This window comes from Pyrus communis, chromosome 14, assembly GCF_963583255.1.
Source record: "Pyrus communis chromosome 14, drPyrComm1.1, whole genome shotgun sequence".
In the NCBI taxonomy this organism is placed as follows: domain Eukaryota; kingdom Viridiplantae; phylum Streptophyta; class Magnoliopsida; order Rosales; family Rosaceae; genus Pyrus; species Pyrus communis.
In genome coordinates this window covers 7,298,807-7,317,749 of record NC_084816.1, presented here as the reverse complement: position 1 = coordinate 7,317,749, position 18,943 = coordinate 7,298,807, and the positions used below count along the sequence as shown (strand labels likewise).

Below are 18,943 nucleotides of genomic sequence, written 5' to 3'. Positions count from 1 at the left end.
TGTATGTATATGTATATGTGTACAGCAAAAGACCCTTATTTTTCAAATTTTCGCATAAATGATCCATATTGGATTATCTCTCCATAACAATAAGGCTAAGGTCAAAAGCTATATGTATCTCTAGTAGGACCATTACACTATATATTCTTGAAAATGTAGGTTGGCTTGGTGAAGTCACCGACTCATTTTTAAAAGAAGAAAAAAAAGAATTTTATTGGATGGATAAAATCCAAATGTATAAAAAGATGAATAGAAGAAATAAGTACGTTAATCAACATAAATTAAAAATACAAATTAAAAGATATCTTAATAATAAAAACAAAACATGTTAATCAATATTTGAATAATAATCAAATCGTGAACAACTACGTACAAAATTTAATTTTAAAATTTGGTCTCCTCCAACGTTCGCTAGGCCACGTCAAAGTTGGTAGTTAAATCGAAATCTAAGGGCGTTACGCGGAAATAACCCATCATCCAAACAAGCCCTTCTCCCTCTCTCTCACCCCTAAAAAGCACCCCCTCTTATTGTGTGTGTCTCTCTCTCTATCTCTTGCTGCGTTGCGATCCTCACACCACAATCTCATCCTCACAGATTCGTCCTCTTCTTCTCGATCCCCAACTGTAAGTCTCCTCTCTCTGCTCGCTTTTTCTCTCTCTTCTCTAACCCTAACCTCCCTCCGATCATCATTCCATCCAATCTCCCAGATCCCTAATTGTTTTAATCATTTTATGTAAAATGGATTAAGTTTGAAATGAGTTTGTTTGGTTATTCCATCGGTGGCTGAGGCCGTCTGATTGACCTCTATTTGCATCCTTGTCTTCGGTTCCTTCTGTTGCATGTCAACGATTAGGTTTTAAATTGTGTATATTAGTTTAATTTTGATGATTATTATCCCTTTTTTATTAATATTTTTCTAATTATGTTTTTTTGTTGTAATTGGTGCTCGATTTTGATCTGCTTTGCTGTAGATTTTGATCTGATTTGAGTTTCAGGATCGATTTGAATTTTGAGTTTGTTAATGTTAAAATGGCGTTAGATGGACTAATCGGGTTGTAGGGTTTCAGTTTGGGGATTTGGCAGACTGTTGCGAGCTCAATTTTGCTGGTCTGGTTTACTGTGATTGGGATTTTTCTAGGGTTTTTCCAGTTTTCTGATTTTGTTTGAAGTAATTGCCACTCGTATATGACTGTTTCCGTAATGTGAATGCAGTTAAATGAACGATTGAGTGAATCATTTACCATGATGCAAATAATCTTGCTGTTAAATGAAATATAGGTGACTTTGAGCTACTACATTCATCGGTTGCTTCATTTTGCATTGTGTTTGGTGTCGAGTCCTTCTCTGTTAGCTTCCTCATTGTCATATTTAGCATATCTTCTGTTTAATCGTTTCTTGCATTTAAGCATTTGAATTTGTTTGCAATTTCTGATGTGTATTTTACTTCTTATTTGTGAGCACATACCCACTAAGATACGCCGTTGCTATATGGTTGCATTGAGTCTTGTGCATTTTTTTTACCTACTAACACTTTTTTTGAAATGTTTTTAAGGTAATCATGAGTGACCAGGGAGAAAAGACTTGCCCTCTTTGCGCGGAGGAGATGGATTTGACAGATCAGCAATTGAAGCCATGCAAATGTGGTTATGAGGTATGGGACACTTACCCTCTACCCCTGTCTCAATCTCTCGAGGGGTTGGTCCGGTTGGAGGGAGGTTTGGTGGATACTTGTTCTCCTTTTCTCTGGATAGTGCCTTTGCTGAATTTTGAACAGCATCATTACTCATTGTCATTTGACTTTTCACGTCTGATGGACTATTTATAGATAAGCTTTTGAAATTCTAATCTATTTGGTTATGTAACATATCTGATGCACTGTTCAAGTTATTTGGGAACTGTTTACAGTTAACTAGTTGTGACCTCTTTCCTAAACATATTATAAACAGCTCCATGTCAGTTATCAGTTCTGAAGTATAGTGGCAAGATGATGGAATTTTATAGGATAACTCCTGAACCTGGTGAGGCAAAGCACTATTGAGTCTCTTTACAGTCGACCATTAATACTACTGAAAAACATTTGACCCCACTAGATTGGGTCCAGGTTCTTCAGTGTAAATTCTGTTATGACAACTTTAGTATTATACTGTTTTTTTTTTATATTTGGATTGGTTCACAAATTGTGATATGCTTCTGTAGAAACTTTCTCTGGGATCTTTGTTGGTCCCTCCTTTCCAAACTTAAGAAGTGGTCTTTGTTGTTTCGTGGCTTTAGTTGAGGAAGTTCTAGTAATGTGATTGCTCCTGTATATGCACCCTTCATCTTGATTCAGTGATATTTGAAACTGTTTTTCCAGCCGATGGAGAAATACTTAGAACCTTTTTCTTTTGCTAAAGTTAATCTTTCGCAATTTGTTTGTTGGGATGGATAGACAGGAGAGAACATTACGGAAGATAAAGGGATGAAATTACTTGTTTGATAGAAAGGGATGAAAGAACAAAAGTATAATTCTCTTATGTAATTTTCTTGAGGAGTTGGATTGAGTACAGCATCAAAGTATCAAACTTTGCTTTTTGCTACCCTCCTCATTTCCTTTCAAAGTTGAACAAATTTGGTTTTTTGAGGGTTCGTTTCGCCTTACTTGTATGACTGTATCTGGGTCAGTGTGTGTTATTATTATTAATATTATTTATTCTGAAGCCCTGAACCTTTCCAAATGCACGCCATTGCTATTTTGGATGATCCCTTCCTCCCCTGCGCTTCGCTTCTATAGAATCTTAATTCTAAATGCGTGTTTGAATTTATTAATTGTGAATCTTTGTTTTTGTTTGTTTGTGCAATTTGAGAGCTGAGAGTTTTGCACGGATTGTATTGTCGCGATTGCCTAATTTAGAAACTTTTAACTTGATCACAGATATGTGTTTGGTGTTGGCACCACATAATGGACATGGCTGAGAAGGATGAGACAGAGGGGCGGTGCCCTGCATGCCGCACTCCTTATGACAAGGAAAAGATTGTAGGAACGGCTGGAAAGTGTGTGAGGTTGTTAATCCATAAACCATGTTTTATTTCATCAGATAGATAATTGCTTCCAACTTTAATTTGATAAGCAGCATCTGTTTTTCTATTGCTTGTACCTTTCTCAATAAATCTTTGCCCACAGGCTGGTGGCAGAAATCAACACTGAGAAAAAGATGAAGTCTCAGAAGGCAAAGGTCAAATCTACCGAAGGGCGGAAGCAGCTGACTAGCGTGCGAGTCATTCAACGGAACCTCGTTTACATAGTTGGATTGCCTCTTAATCTGGCAGATGAAGATGTAATTCTCCCTCTCTTTGGACTTGATATTAGTGTGCTAGCTCAATTCTATGCTTTGGCTTGTAGAGACTCACTATTTTTTTATGCATATGTTATGCAGCTTCTGCAGCGCAGAGAATATTTTGGTCAGTATGGGAAGGTTCAAAAAGTGTCTATGTCTCGAACAGCAGCTGGCGTCATTCAGCAATTTCCAAACAATACATGTAGTGTGTAAGTAAACCTGTTTTAACATGTCTGGCACTAAAGTACTATTGTTGCATATGTTTTGTTATTTTTTGTACATTGCCGCATCTTATACAGTTTGTTTATACAGCTCATCCCACTATTCTTCTAATTAGCTCAGAAGTTTATTTGTTAATTATGTACTTGTTACTTGGAAAGTTTAGTTTAGGTCACAAAAACTTATTGAAATTTGGAAGTGCAATTATCCTCTTCTCAGTTTTTAGTCTAATCTATAGTGCTTTATGTTTTAGTTTCAGGTAACAAGTTAAACAATATTTTGGCGTTTAAACCAAACTTACCTTTTGCCCTTTCATAGAAAACAATTTTTTAGTATTTTGGTCTCAAATTAATCGAGTACTGTCATATATTTTAACTTTTTAAATAGCATGTCTGAGTGAATTGAAATACTGCCACAATAGCTTTCACTCCCCAAAAAGTTACCCACCACCCCAAACACACCCCCCACAACCAACATACATTCAGAAAGTGTTTTTTTTAATTTATTTAACTGATGTGATGTTTGATTTTTTATTTCCTAATCTCCAATTTAGCATTGATCATTTGCAATCTTCTGATTGCCTTTGTGTGCTTAGTGTCTTTTTTTTAAATGTTTCTTTATATGCAGATATATTACATACTTGAAAGAGGAGGAAGCAATCCGTTGTATTCAAAATGTACATGGGTTCCTCTTGGATGGTAGATCTTTGAGGTACACGCACGCTTACAGTTATTTAAATTTGTTCTTTCAATAATTTTGTAGCCAGTAATATAGTCCTTACATGTTTTTTCAGGGCTTGCTTTGGGACCACAAAATATTGTCATGCATGGCTGAGGAATGTGGTATGAATCATTTCTTGTTCTATCTGGCTTATGAATTTTTTTGTCTTTTAGCTCTGTTGAATCTGAATTGAGATTGACCTTTTGTTGTTTCCAGCCTTGCACCAATCCTGATTGTTTGTATCTGCACGAGGTTGGGTCTCAGGAGGATAGTTTCACTAAAGATGAAATAATTTCTGCATACACTAGGTATTTAGTTCTCTACACTGGCCATTTTTTTTGTTAATGACCTGTGTACTGCCCTTATCTTCCTCTCTCTAAAATAACCAGTTCAGTGTGCTTGTTTTGTTAATTGTAAGAATCTTAAGGAGGTTTTGAAAGAGGTATTTATTATGGCTAAATATTCTAAAGCTTATGCTAGAGGTATGTTACTGATGAGATGAGCCTTAAAAAATCTTTTGTTTTCCCCAAGAAGCATTTAAAAAAGTTGGTGAGGCACAATTTGTATGTCCTTCTAAATCCATAACACTTTCAATAAATCTGGAATAGTAACCTAAGATCTCCTTTGTACATAAATGCCTTTGTTCAGCTTAATGCTTATCATGTTGTTTGTAGTATTGATGAGCATTCTCATATAAATTCATCCCATAAATTTTGATATGGTCCCTTCTTTAACTGCATTGAAATTCAAAGTTCATTCATAAACATTACATTATATGGTTATTGAAGAGAAATGTGGAACTGAACGTTTGAGAAAATATATTATACCTTAAAATGCTCAAGTAACGCCCAACTTTTCCTTCTAGTTTTATTTCTGTCTGTTTTCTCTTGGTCCGTGTTTTAAAAAAAAAAAAATTGCATAGTGTTTTCCTTGGATGACTTAATAATTACTTAACTGTTGTGAAGGAGTAGGGTACAACAAATTACTGGTACAGAAAACAGTATGCAACGGCGTTCAGGGAGTGTTTTGCCTCCCCCACTAGATGATTATTGCAACACCAGTTCTTCTTCTGCGGCAGGACCAATTATTAAAAACGGTTCAAGTGTAAGTGTCATATTTAAGTAGGAAACTTATGAATGTTAAGAATAAACTGGTTGGCATCATTACTATTGGCTTATTTTCTTATGGTATTCTTGTTCGTTTTTCATAATATGTTTTATCCTGATTGACCTAAAAAGCCATGTGTATCTTGATATATTTGTTAGAACTTTTAGGTTGATGGGGTAGTGAAGTCTACAAGTTTTCTGAGTTTAGGCTTTTTGGATATTTAGGGTTCAATAGTAACTGGTTAAAAAGTGCAAGTTTGAGTCATATTTCATTGTTCTGATTTTTTTCCCCTAACCTCGCAGAATACTGAAAGTCTTATTAGAGGTTCTCCTCCAAATGGAAGCTCTGGTAGATCTATTGCTCTTCCAGCTGCAGCCTCATGGTATCTGGTTATTTCTTTTTGGCCTTTACATTGTTTGTATGATTGTATTAAATTCTGAACGTACTGAATGCACATTGCAGGGGAACACGTGTTTCAAACTGCCAACCACCAGCTACACATATAATAAGTTCAAATGGACATTCAAAACAGAAACCTGATACAGTCAGTTGCACGTTGCCATTTTCTTCAGCAGCTGTTGCTACTGTTCAGTCATCTACAGTGCATAGTGATGCTGGAAATAGGTCAGCATTAAATGAAGAAAGTCAGACTGTGCATGCTAAATCTAAACCAGAATCATTGAAGATTGTGAAACAGCGTAGTGGCGTGGATTGTCAAAATGATCTGTCTGACAATCCTGCTGCACCCGATGAAGGCTCTGCTTCTGTGAATGTTAGCAGCCAGTTATCTGCCCCATCAGTATCCAAGGACAATGATAGAGGCAGTAGCATGCAGGCAAACATTAGCAATCCCACCAACTATAATCATCTATCTTACAGTTATCGTCATGAAAATGAAAACATTTTTTCTGCTGAAGAAGTGGTCCAAAACTTATGCTCTGATATCCCTCTAATGAGCATTGATAGAAATGCCAAGGTTGAACATTCCAGTGTAGTCGGACCTAATAGTTCCCTTTCAGATTACTCCTTTGTTAAATCGCCTCGGAACCAACAATATTGTGCTGAGCAATCTAGAGAGCCTCCAACAACTGGTGATAAAGCTGTCACACCTGTTAATGGGGTGTGTGTTACAAGGGAACAATCCAACTGGACCCTAGATTTGCAAGCCCAATTAGTGCCAAGTACATCTTCAGAAGTGGAAGAGGATGTACTATCTTTTGACAATCAAAGACTAAAGGATCCAGAAGTGAGTCGATCAACATATTTGCCTAGTTTGCCTAATACAGTACATGCTCCAAACCACTCTAGGTCTCCTTTGTTGCATAATGAGGCTTATGGTGCAGTTTATGCCAATGCTGATCGTCTATTTGTAGATAACAAAGTTAAGGACAGTTCACTTCTATCTTCGTCCAGTGTTTCAATAACATCTAATGGATACCCTGAAAACATGGTAACCAGATCTGGTTCAGAGAGGCCCTTGGAGCATTCCTATCCTCTTCTAAATGACATCCCAGGGAAGCACACTGGAAGATTCCTGGATGATGCAGCAAATCCTGATTTCAGTACTGCTGTTGACAAGGGAGAGAGTAGCATAATCTCAAATATATTATCGATGGACTCACTAACATGGGATGACTCACTAACATCACCACAGCATTTCTCCAAATTCTTGGGTGAAACTGATAGACAGTCTGGAGCTCTCAAAATGTCGAGTCCTTGGAAAGTACAAAATAACAATCAGTCCAGATTCTCTTTTGCAAGACAGGAGGATGCTAAAAATCAAGCATTTGATGTACAGTCATCTCTGAATGTTGGCGGGCAGTTTTCTAATAACCAGTCATTCCACCAAGGCTTTTCTGAAAATAGAGATTTATTTTTGGATAATCTAGGAATTGGCAATGGTTTCCCATCTAGTACTTTTGAAGAATCTGAAAATCATGCCAGCAATCATTTAGCTTTCTCTTCTAACAAGCTTTCTGGTGAGTATTGTCTGGCTTTATGGAGGACTCTTCTATTTCATATTTATTGAGTTTCACGTTATTTGCTGCCTTCCATTTGGTTTGTCATGTTTTTCTTTTTGTGCCTTGTATAATGTTTTGTTGGGTCTTCATATGCACTTTTGGTAATATGTTCTTTCTTGATGTTTAGTGGGCTTGCATTTTGTATGAAGTCAAGACTTTGTTATTGACCCCTTTCTTCATCTGCTCGCCCATGTTACTAGTTGATATATTTTTACCCCCCTTCTAACAATGTGTCCGAGTCCTTTTCGCTAATGTCTGAGAGTGGTTTTTATACTTATTGGGTGTTCTTTGTTTCCATCTTCTATAGTTGCCATAGCTTTCTCTGCTGTCTGCTCTGACGTTGTGAGAAAGTAGATCTTTGACTGTTGTGATTGAAATTATTTTTAAGTCCATATTTTCAAATTTTGTTTCCAGACCTTTGGATTATCTGATAAATCCGTGGTGTTGATTAACTGTTAATTACAGCTTTAAGTTTTGTTTTTTTTTTCAAGCAAATTCGTTCTTGTATTTTGTTAATACTTGAACTTGGGTTTCTTCACCTAGTCTATGTTGATTGATTTTATTGTGATTCCATTTTACTTTGTTCTTTTGTGCTCTGCTGCCTGGGTGCATTTTTCTGCCTAGTTTGGTTTCTGACCCTTGTTTTTATCTTTCAGCGGTTTCAAGGGCTCAAATTTCTGCTCCTCCTGGATTCTCTGTGCCAAGCAGGGCACCACCTCCGGGCTTTACTTCTCATGAGAGAGTGGATCAGGACTTTGACACTCTGTCTGGTTGGTTAACAAATACCTTTGGGTTTTAATTTTCTAATTTATTTCCTTGTACATGTTTAATTGTTGATTTCATTATCTACTGCTCAGGGAATCATCTGTATGATAATTCATCTTTGTTGAGAAACGCATATCAACCTCAGGCAACTGGAAATATTGGGAGCTCCGCAGATATTGAGTTTATGGATCCCGCTATATTGGCAGTTGGAAAGGGGAGACTGCAAGGTGGGCTTAACAACCAAGGCCTAGAAATGAGATCAAACTTCCCTTCGCAGTTAAGTGGGTATGAAAATGATGCAAGGCTTCAACTATTGATGCAAAGATCACTGGCCCCACAACAAAATCTTAGATTTCCTGATTTTGGGGATGGTTTTTCTCACGTCAATGATTCTTATGGTTTCTCCTCAAGGCGTTTGGAGCAGTCCCAGGCTAGCAATCTTTCCCCTTTTTCGCAAATGTCCCTCCAACAGTCCAGAAACCGGGGCATGTCAAATGGCCACTGGGATGGGTGGAATGAGGTTCAGGGTGGAAGCAATGTAGGTATGTCAGAGCTCCTGAGAAATGAGAGACTAGGATTCAACAAGTTTTACTCTGGTTATGAAGAATCAAAGTTTCGGATGCCTAGCTCCGGCGATCTATATAACAGAACATTTGGGAGGTAATCATACAAGATAATAGCTTTTCATGGCTTTGGGAATGTTCAAGTGGAGGAATTGAGGGCTTTGTGGTGTTGCGACCTTGTACTCAAGGATGGGACTGACTCATAACTGGTCTTGCTATCGGCAGCCTGATGTAGGGTCAAACTCCCGTACTTTTGGGGTCTGTAATCCTGCAGGTAAGAATCAAATACTTGGTTAGTTTTTCCTTTTGGTATTTACACAGTTTTTGTTTTACTAGTTGGTTACTTGGTTACAGTAAAACTAAAACTGTGGCATGTAAATAATTTTTGCTGGCAGTTATGTGGTCGGTTTGCGAATTTTTGTCCATCCATTTATTTTTCAGTTAAAAGCTAATTTATAAATCCAGTAGAGTGCCCGTGTAATTTAAAGGGTCATTGCCTGCTCACTTCGTTTTTATCTATCAGTTGTTTCCTTTTACGCTTGAGCATCTATCGTGCAAGTGCTACATCTTAAGTTGGTGTGAATTACTTAAATGTTCTTTATGGTTTCTACTTTCTATGCGTATGCAGGTGGGGCGATAAATGCTTGACGCGAATGTAGTATTGTGGGTTGCTGTATGTGGTTGATTTTCGACCGGCTGATCATCCCCAGATGATGAGTATTCAACTCCCTGCTGTACTGATATATGATTGTTGCTCTCACAACTAAACGGATGAAATCTGACCTCCGTTTGGGAGTTTTATACTGCGTTAACCATCTAACATGACAAAACGGATATTAATGAATTACACCTTTTTCATCTTTTTCCTTTTACTTTTCTGTTTGTATTGTGTTTGCAAAGTTGAAAACAGAATTTCGAGTGATTGGAATTAAAATGCATTTCGTTTCATCCGATCATATTCTGAGTTTGGAGTGTGTGCTGTAACTAAGGCGTCATAGGTAGTTTAGTATTTTAACTTGTATCGGTTGGTGTAGTTAACGACGTATTTCTTTTGCTTTTCTGAATAAAATACCCGACGGAAGCTTCCTAGTTATATTTTGTTGATTGAATTAGTCTATGATGTGGGTTTTGATGAAGCATTTTGTTGCCGAGATATCGACATATTTTTCCTCAACTTGTGATAGCTGCTGTACAACTACTGGTTGGAATTTATAGGTATCCATTAACTTCTTGTCAAGGCTTACCGACTTTGTGGCTCATTTTTGCCTGATACATGCGTCCGATAGCCTCATTTTATTGACCAGTCACTCTCTGGCTATTCGATGTCAACAAGCTCACCGACACCACTCACTTTGTGGCCGTTTGATGTCAACAAACTCATCGACGTGTTATTGATATTTGCAACTTCCTTGATCGATGTTCATGTTATTGACATAATAACCGCTAATTTAGGATGTTTAACGCACGTTTGGAACAAGAGATTTCTATGTCGATGTTTTCGTTTTTCACTTTGTTCTATCAACGGGGAGTGAGTTTTTTTTTTTAAAAAAAAAAAAAAAAAAAAAAAAAAACAAACAAACAGCGGAGTTAAATTTGTTGTTCTTGATTATTAACAATTCGAACAATTGTCGGCATCAAATCGTTAAAATTAAACAATAGAATTATAGAAACTAAATTGTTCTTATTGTTTTATTCCTATTACCGAGACTAAGCTAATATAAATCGCACAATATTATTAGAATTGTCGTTTGTTAATATCAATAATAATTAAGTATCAGACTCGTCCTTTTGCGGAACAATTTTAAGAATGACGACATGTGGCTAAGTATTCCTCAATACTAGTACAATCTCTCAATCACGTGCTCATTGGTCTCCTTGTAAAAGTTTACATTTTCTGTTACTTCGTACTGAAGGTAAAGAAAAACACTAGGGCTGGCTGTGGGGCCCTTTGAAAAGTGAAATCTCACCCCTTAGGCCCACAATAACATCGACAGCATCCCACCAATTTTGGGTAGAGGCAGATTGTCTGCCCTCCTGATATGATATGGTACCCTTCACATATCCTCTTATTTGTGCGGTCACGGTTAAGCCACGTCAATATTTTATAATTCTATTGCTTTTTGTCTTATTATCTCTATAAAAAAATCAATATAAAATGTTGACATGGCTTAACCGTAACCGCATAAAATAGGAGGGCATGGGGGGGGCACCATATCAGGAGGGCAAACAATCTGCCTTCATTTTGGGGGACTTGGATCCTCTCCTGAGCCAATGGAGAGGATCCTCCTCATCAATCATCTTGAGCCGTTAGATTTTTATCCAACGGCTACAAACAGGAGGGTCCTTTTAAAGTTATAATGATTGTAACCGTTGGATAAAAATCCAACGGCCCAAGATGATTGATGAGGAGGATCCTCTCCATTAGCTCAGGAGAGGATCCAAATCCCATTTTGGGTAGTGTTATTCAGTGCCACGTGTTCAATGTTTGTTTGAGAACCCAACATTTTCAATCGACCAAATTTAGGTGGGCAAGTGGAAGATCAGAGCCATAAGAACCCAATTGGACTTTTTGGCCCACCATGTGTTTCACGACTTTATTGATGTCTATCTTACGTTGTCCACCCTCCCCTTTAGCCCAATCTTTGATGTTAAAAAGGAAGGGTGGGTGGGTTTGGAAAGAGATATTGTAGTCTAATTTATCCGAAGGAGAATTCGGATTTAGGTGTAATAGGAGGGCAACGCTTGTTGTAATAACGAATTAAGATTATGCCAAATCAGATCAATGGTCTGCTGGTGATAGGGTATTCGGAAGATAGCGCTTGTAGTAAAAAAGTTAGGATTTAAACCCTTGTGGTGTGTGGTGAAGATTGTTGACAATTTTCCACTAGGACTATTTCCGAATACCCTATCACTACAGAGACCATTAATCCACTTAAGTCTTAATATTAAAGAGTCTATTTGTGATTACTTATATAAGAATTACTTATGCTTATAAGTGCTTTAACGTGAAAATTATTGAAATTTTTATTAAAGAATCAAGTGCATCTTGGAAAGCAATTGAAAGTGCTTCTCCAGAAAGCGTCTCTCAGAAAAGTAGTTCGAAATGCTTCTCATGTGCTTTTTTGAATGCATTTTACTAATTCATATTAATTTTTTTTTAAAATTTTCATGCCAAAGAACACGCTTCTGATTATTAAAAAATGTTTTTAGCCTTTCTAAAAATTCTTTAACATGCCCAAAACAAATTGTGAATATTAGACCTAAAATGCAAATTGTAATGAGTTTTGGAAATCCAATTTTGGTGGTTGCAAGGGAGAGGAAGATCTACCAACCCTCCACCACTTATCTTGTACAAGTGGAGGCAGGCCTTCCAACGGAAAGTACACTTACAAATAATACAATACAAAGTATACGGGGCTACAGTTGCAGTTGTGGCCATTGAAATCGAATACAAATTTTACAGGTGCTTTAAAAGTCACTTTTCTTTGTCTTCTCATGCGACTCACATGTCCACATTTTTTATGGTTTTGTTTGGTTTAACATGTCGACGTATTTAACAACAAAAAAAATGAAGAACTTGATTGCGATGTCATGTGTCACATAGCGTTGTGTGTTGTTAGACCGAGACACTACTAATGACAATGTATCCCGTGTATGTACGTCCTTCAAAGAAAATGCATAAATTCGGCTTCCTAGACAATCAATAGAATAAACAAGATCTACAATGTCAATACATAGAAAGAGCAACTTCCATGACACATGAAAGTGCTATGAAAGTCATTGGCAAAGAAACTAAAATGAAACAGGTTTACTGTCATCGTGGTGTCCTACTATATTACAACAGTACAACAGTACGTGAAGAGAAATTTATATATAACATTATATTAGGAGCCGAGACATCAAGCGGTGTTTTATGGGTTGAAACATCACAGTGACATTGAACATGTTCCGTATAATTTCTTCCATCTCTTCTCAAACACAACGTCTCAAAAGCACTAATAAAGTTCAACCTATCCAAATCAAACAGCTCCACACCCACCCACCCCACCCCCCCATCAAGCCATGGACCAGCCAAGCCCCGGGCCACCTCTATAGACTCAATAGGAGATGAATTGAAGAGTGTAAACAGGAACTGTTCGTTAATAATAGAGTAGGGAAGCTTTCAAACCTATCAATTTCCCTAGGTAGGTTCTAGTTAACAACTACTTCCAAAAATGAAAGCAATCAACGTAGATGGACAATGACAAATACATCAAGGGACTTAGATGGACCGAATACACAGACAACCACATTAGCGTCATGAGTGAGAGTTTGTACGAGTGTGGTTTGACGATAATACATGAAAATCTAATGAAGGATAATGGCATTTGATTTGATGAAATACTTTGTGTCACTCACGGTCACAACTTCAAAAGGCTACATCGACGTGGGTCTTCCCCTTCAAATTATTGTGCAGAAAAATCATCCAAAAACATATTATTGGTCTCATCTTATATGCTTATATTTCTTCTTTTTAGTTTAATTTTAATTTTTCTTTTCCATGTTTTGTAGTGCAAAACAAATAAAAGAGGCTTATCTTTTCTTTGGACTAATGTCACTAATCATAGAAGATTTTATTCATTTTGGACTACGAATGAGCTGTTTAGAGCTCGTTTGGAAAATGTTTTTAAATGTCTGAAAACGCTTTAAAAAAAAGTATTTTGGATTTCAAAAGCACTTAAAATGTGTAAGCATTTAACAAGATTAGGTTACTATCCTTTCATGATCAACTTTATTCTTGAGAAGAAGCTGCCACATGAATCCTACATATTTGCTTAGTGAGTAAATTAAATAATATTATATTACATACTCAAGATTACACCTACCAAACACACACCAAGTGATTTATAGAATTTAGTGTGGATAGAATTTTGTATACCTCAATTTGAAAAATAGTCACTTTTATGATAAAAATTCACAAGTAAGACACTTGTTTCATATAACTGGTGATTCGGTGAATGAATTTTTCTCCACTTCTAGAAGCAAATCACAGCTTGCAATCCTTGCAATCAAATCACAATTTGACAAATATTCGCTTTTCTGTTTACACATTTAACTGTGATTTATACGTCTCAACTTGTAACGAAGCATTGTTCTAAATTGTGAAGAGTTTAGCAAGTATATGATTCTGGTCTTTGAAAGGATGCAAAGGACAATCTTTCCGACAGAAAGGTGCGTTGAAGTTTCATGTCAACTTTGTCACAAGCTTTGATTTCATTGTAAAGCAATCACAAAACAATTCCTTCTCTCGATTTTGTTCCTCTTCCCACTGGCAAGCATTATGTACAGCACTATCACTAAGTTGTACTTCTAAAGACACTCATCACGCTTTTGGCGCAAACGGTATTTTGACTGCACCCGCATATTTTCCAGGAGCGTGTGAGGGATTGTTCCTAGCAAAATTTGTGTCGCAAGGTTTTGTGGGGCCGAACCGGCGACAAGTGAACAAATGCGAGTCACAAGAATTATGGCTCATATGCTAAAACAACCTTAAAAGAGCTGACTATTAACAATTTCTTTCTGAACAGTAGTTTTAGATAGATGAGATCCCACCTTATCCACTTGATGCTCTTACATGAGAGCTCAAGTTAGTTACAAATATTTCTTGAGAATAAATACAAATCGACAAAACAGTACTGATATGTCCAACCGAGTGCGGTAACGACAGGAAAAGGAGTCCGAAATCGAGTTGCAGTGTATGTATCAATCTATATTTGGATCATACAAAGAATCCGAAGGCCACCGTTGGTATGGTTGGTTTCTGAATTCGGAGGGAAAGTCTGCCGCGGCTTTCGCTTGGTGGTGCTTCATTGAGATGTGCGAGTGGTGGCCGCGGCTGGTGAAGTAAAACAGAGATTGAGGGCTGTTGGGTTTGGCGGTTGTAAGGGGTGGACAGCAGCGGCTGGAGCGTTAGCTGAAAATGAGAATCCTGATGATGCTGCAGTAGAGAACAGTGGCATTGGGGTAACCTGTCCATGCATTTGCCAAGCCCAGTTGGGGTGTCCTTGAGATCCTAATGCAAGGCTCTTCTCTGTTGCGTTTTCCTGACAAATAAATGATTCAAGAGTAAATTTTTTTCGTTAATAAATACTAATATTTTATGTCAGAAAAATCTTCATCCTCGTTCCCCCAATTTACTATAAGATTTCGTAGTCCTTACAATTACAAAATGCAACTTCCTCCAATGCCTCACATAAACAAGAGCTAAACCGGAAAAGGCATTCTTTGCATGAAAGAGAGTTTTGATTCTTATTCCAACACCGCCAGTTAAGACAGTTCAGCATTTGTAAGTATACCAAGTTTTCGATATTGTATAAACCACGAAACTACGAATAGTTACAACAGGATGAGTCTAGCCATGTTATTATTTTTTAACAGCTCTTTAGCTACAAAGTTGTGTTCTCTGGTACTACATAAGTAATGTTCACCTACCACCATGACATTGTGCATACAGGTTGAACTACGATGGTTATTGAAAAAAGGGTACTCGTAGGGTCCAAGGATTAAAACAAAGTCATAAAGCTAAGAGAATTGGACTCGAGTTGTGTCATTATAGACCACGCATTTAAACTCACCTGATTGGAAAAGTAACTAGGATATACACCGTTCCACAATGGTGGATGGTGATCTGATGTCATTACTAGCCCTTTAAAAGGTGGATCACTCATCGTTAAGTTCACATTGTGCTCCATCTGCAAAGTCAGAAGAGAATGTTTAGTTTTAGCACAGAGAGAGAGAGAGAGAGAGAGAGAGAGAGAGAGAGAGAGAGACTGAAACGCGTTAATTTTATTTTGACAGCTACGAAAAAGAAAAGACCACAGATAAACTCTATATTAGCTCCTCCTTCACTTTCCAAGGTCATATAAGTGAGTTTCAAAAATGTTAAGATCAGCAACATGATATTTTACTGTCTGAAACCTTAAAAACCTTCCAGCCAAAATATTAGGAAAACCTTCAAGAGGGCCACCCCTTCAAGAACTTTACGAAACTTGGGGCTTCTCAAGATGAAACTATATCTAAAGGAACTGATGTATCAAACTGATTATATGTTACCCTTTTTCCATTGTGCACGTCAAAAGGGCCAGAGTGGAACTGAAGTCGCCCTTCACCTTCCTTTTGACCCGTGCCAAATGAGGGGGGAGATATCCCCAAATTTAGATCAAGATTGTGATTGCCATCTGCATTGTAGGAACCAAAAAAATCAAGTACAATCCTATGAAGACAAATTTCTTGAACTTTTTTCTGACGGCAATAACTCAACTAGAAAATTATTTGTAAAACTATACCTTCATTACCAGCCTCAGACATCATCTTCCCTTCATATGTGCTCGGCTCAAAGTTGGTGACCGCTTCCCTTCCATTATATTTGATTGCTGTCTTGTCATAAGCCCTAATTTCGAGAAAAATCAAAAGGGAGAGATGTGTTGGATGGAACCCTAATGAGGTTCAGAATTCAGGGTAATAAATTCAATCAGGTAGAGTGTAATTCATGACATTAGGACCTTGCAGCTTCTACTTCGCTGTCGAATAGCCCAAGATATATATACCTGCATGCAAGCATTGTAACCTCCATGATGAAACCACCGTCCCCACAACATTTATTTTTTTCTTAGAAATACGCACTAGGACTTGTTTTTCAGACAACGAAAAGAGAAGACTGACAACAGATTGAGAATTAATCCAAAATCAATTCTCAGTTCAAAGTTCGAAACCAAGCCAACTATGATTATGTGGGTTACACCCAAACCATACAGTACAAAATTGAAAACTCCACAAAAATAATTCCTCACTTTTTTCCGAGGAACTGTCCCATTCGAGCTTCCCATCGACCACATTTGTGTAGTGTAACCCCTCTATATCTGGAGCTGCCCCTCGAGAAGCCAGTACTCTGCCGACGCAGTATGTGCACGAATTCTTCCTTAGTCAAATTCTTCATCTGCTCATTCATTAGAAAAAAGAAAAAACAAAGATTAAAACCCGATCCCACTCCCCATTACAAATTAATCAAGATTAGGTTAACGAAGAAACATATGCATCTTCCAACCTGTTTCAGATCATCCTCATAATCACTGAGGTTGTAATTGATATCAGCATCAACTCCTCTGAACTTAATCGCAGCGCGGTCGTAGGCTCTAAATTCAGCAAACCCAATTTAAGAACAATAGTACATACAGTTCCCACAATAATCAAATTATCTAAATTCCCAAACAGTATGAAAATCCAAGCAAAATAACGGAGTAAGTCTTTTTACCTAGCCGCAGCATGAGCAGTGTCAAATCCACCTATATGTCAAAACCCAACACTTAATTTTCATCAAAAATTTTCCAAATAGTAAATCTTGACAAATAATTAGATTAATTAACACTAATCCAAGTCAATCAAATAGACAAGGTCAAAAATCCATACCCAAATACACTTGTTTCCCACAGTCCCTGCACCCAATCAAAAATTAATAAATCTGATTAATACCAAATTGGGACGGATGCACTTGAATCTTGCATTCAAATTCAAAAAATTCACTCAAACGAGAATAACCCATAAAAAAATTAAATCAAACTTAGTAAACCCAAATTGAGTAAATCAAAACTGGACTAACCAAATGTGCGATTCCCATCTACCAGTTCTTCTGTAGAAGGTGACCCCTCTGTACTGAGAGCTCCGAGACCTGGGTCCTCTCCTGCTCTTCTTCGCCTGCTGCTGCGGCGGCGGCGCAGCTGGTTGTGGTGGTTGCTTCTGTTGAACCAACCTGACCTCTCCGGCGCTGCCACGAGTGAACCCAAGCTCCATCAGATTCTTCCTCACCAACGGCGATGATGAAGAGGACTCCCCCTGCCCTGGCCAATTGTTCAAGCCTCCAGTGACCGGAAACAGTTCCTTGGTCACGACGACGTCGTCGTCTTCCTCTTCTTCTCCGTCCCTGACCTTGAGAATACCGAAGTTGAAGATCGTGACGGCGTCATTTCTGGCGGCGCGTGCGGAGCACGAGTCGTCGTTGGTGCTGGACGCGTCGGCATTGACAACGGACGAGTTGGACGTCCCCGACTCGTCCATTTGGGTGCCGCACGATTCGACGTCGTTTTGCCCCGAAACGACAACGTTCAGATTAAGATCCAACATAGCTCCTTTTTTCCAAATTCAGCTCCGGCTCCTACACTTTCAGCTCTCCCCACTCAGATGACCGTCGATCACCGGATCTAGCCGGACGGCGGTGATCAACTGAATCAGACACCACTACAATACACCGAGAAGCACACGAACGGAGCTCAAACGTGAAATATACGTAGACTAGACGGTGCGTCGGCGATCGCGGGAGAAAGCAAAGCAAGAGGCTGGAAACGTCGTCGTTTCCTAAGCCAGTGAGTTAGTAATTTGCATTTAGTCGGCGGCGAGGGGTGGTTGAGAGTGGAAATCTCAACGGCGTCGTTTGAGCTGTGTGTGCTGTGATTCCGTAACCATAAGCCAGAGTCATAGAGTCATAGGATATATAATATCATAGGCACTCAGAGGGAGGAGAGAGAAAGAGAGGGAGGTGAGAGGACGTGTGAGGTAACATTTCAGACCCATTTTAAAAGCATGCGAACATATAATTTAACATTTTTCCTATTCTTTTAGCAACCGGTTACATCGTTGCCCGGTCGCCTCGACGTCGCCAAGAGATTTCTTTTCTCTCTCTAGGGTCTAGCGACTCTAGCCTCATTCGGTGTATCGTACAAGGGAACACCCGTTGCCCGTTGCCGACCTCATGTAAATAGTAAACAGTAGATATGTAGCCTTTTACCATGTGTGCTTTTGTTCATCGACCTCTAGACATGATTATGCACATGGCATTCAATGTTATGTGTTAAATGTTTAATTAGAGTAGAAGTTGTTCTAATGTTTGGTGAATGTTGATATCGTTGATTGATTTACATTATTATTTATTGCATCGCCTATCACAAGTTTTGAAAACAAAACTTCTTAATCAGGCTCAGTACCATGTAGAGTGGGGCTACACATGTTTGTACGTTTATGTCTTTTTGTGTGCGTATTGATAACTTAAATACATTAGTGATTCTTGACTTCTTTTAAATGTAAACGAATGTCATATTATGCATTTTGATTAAGAGGTGGTTGGAGCAATTCTTTGAGAAACATAATTTCGTAAAAATTTTGGTGATTTCAAAATTAGTGCGTTTATTTTATATACATACATAC

The 18,943-nt window shown here is 38.0% G+C and overlaps 2 protein-coding genes across 4 annotated transcripts; one reads left to right on the top strand and one right to left on the bottom strand.

Annotated features, from left to right (window-relative positions):
* The first annotated feature begins 494 nt into the window (after positions 1–494).
* Positions 495–9,664, top strand: LOC137715275 (uncharacterized). 2 transcript variants are annotated; one of them, XM_068454539.1, is made up of 14 exons: positions 495–624; positions 1,554–1,652; positions 2,913–3,040; positions 3,162–3,315; positions 3,415–3,524; positions 4,162–4,245; positions 4,328–4,376; positions 4,471–4,562; positions 5,226–5,358; positions 5,664–5,743; positions 5,824–7,340; positions 8,039–8,152; positions 8,240–8,984; positions 9,339–9,664. In XM_068454539.1, exons 2-13 carry the CDS (start codon positions 1,560–1,562, stop codon positions 8,809–8,811), a joined length of 3,126 nt encoding a protein of 1,041 aa, XP_068310640.1. In that variant the 5' UTR covers positions 495–624; positions 1,554–1,559; the 3' UTR covers positions 8,812–8,984; positions 9,339–9,664. The 2 variants fall into 2 exon arrangements, with proteins under 2 accessions (XP_068310640.1, XP_068310639.1); XM_068454538.1 differs by having other exon boundaries at positions 5,220–5,358.
* Positions 9,665–14,221: 4,557 nt separating this feature from the next.
* On the bottom strand, positions 14,222–18,279 carry LOC137715299 (ethylene-responsive transcription factor RAP2-7-like). 2 transcript variants are annotated; one of them, XM_068454573.1, is made up of 10 exons: positions 17,346–18,279; positions 17,156–17,181; positions 17,001–17,031; positions 16,794–16,881; positions 16,540–16,685; positions 16,252–16,296; positions 16,036–16,139; positions 15,803–15,927; positions 15,325–15,441; positions 14,222–14,793 (listed from the first exon to the last, which is right to left on the bottom strand). In XM_068454573.1, exons 1-10 carry the CDS (start codon positions 17,864–17,866, stop codon positions 14,557–14,559), a joined length of 1,440 nt encoding a protein of 479 aa, XP_068310674.1. In that variant the 5' UTR covers positions 17,867–18,279; the 3' UTR covers positions 14,222–14,556. The 2 variants fall into 2 exon arrangements, with proteins under 2 accessions (XP_068310674.1, XP_068310675.1); XM_068454574.1 differs by lacking the exon at positions 16,252–16,296.
* Positions 18,280–18,943: the final 664 nt, after the last annotated feature.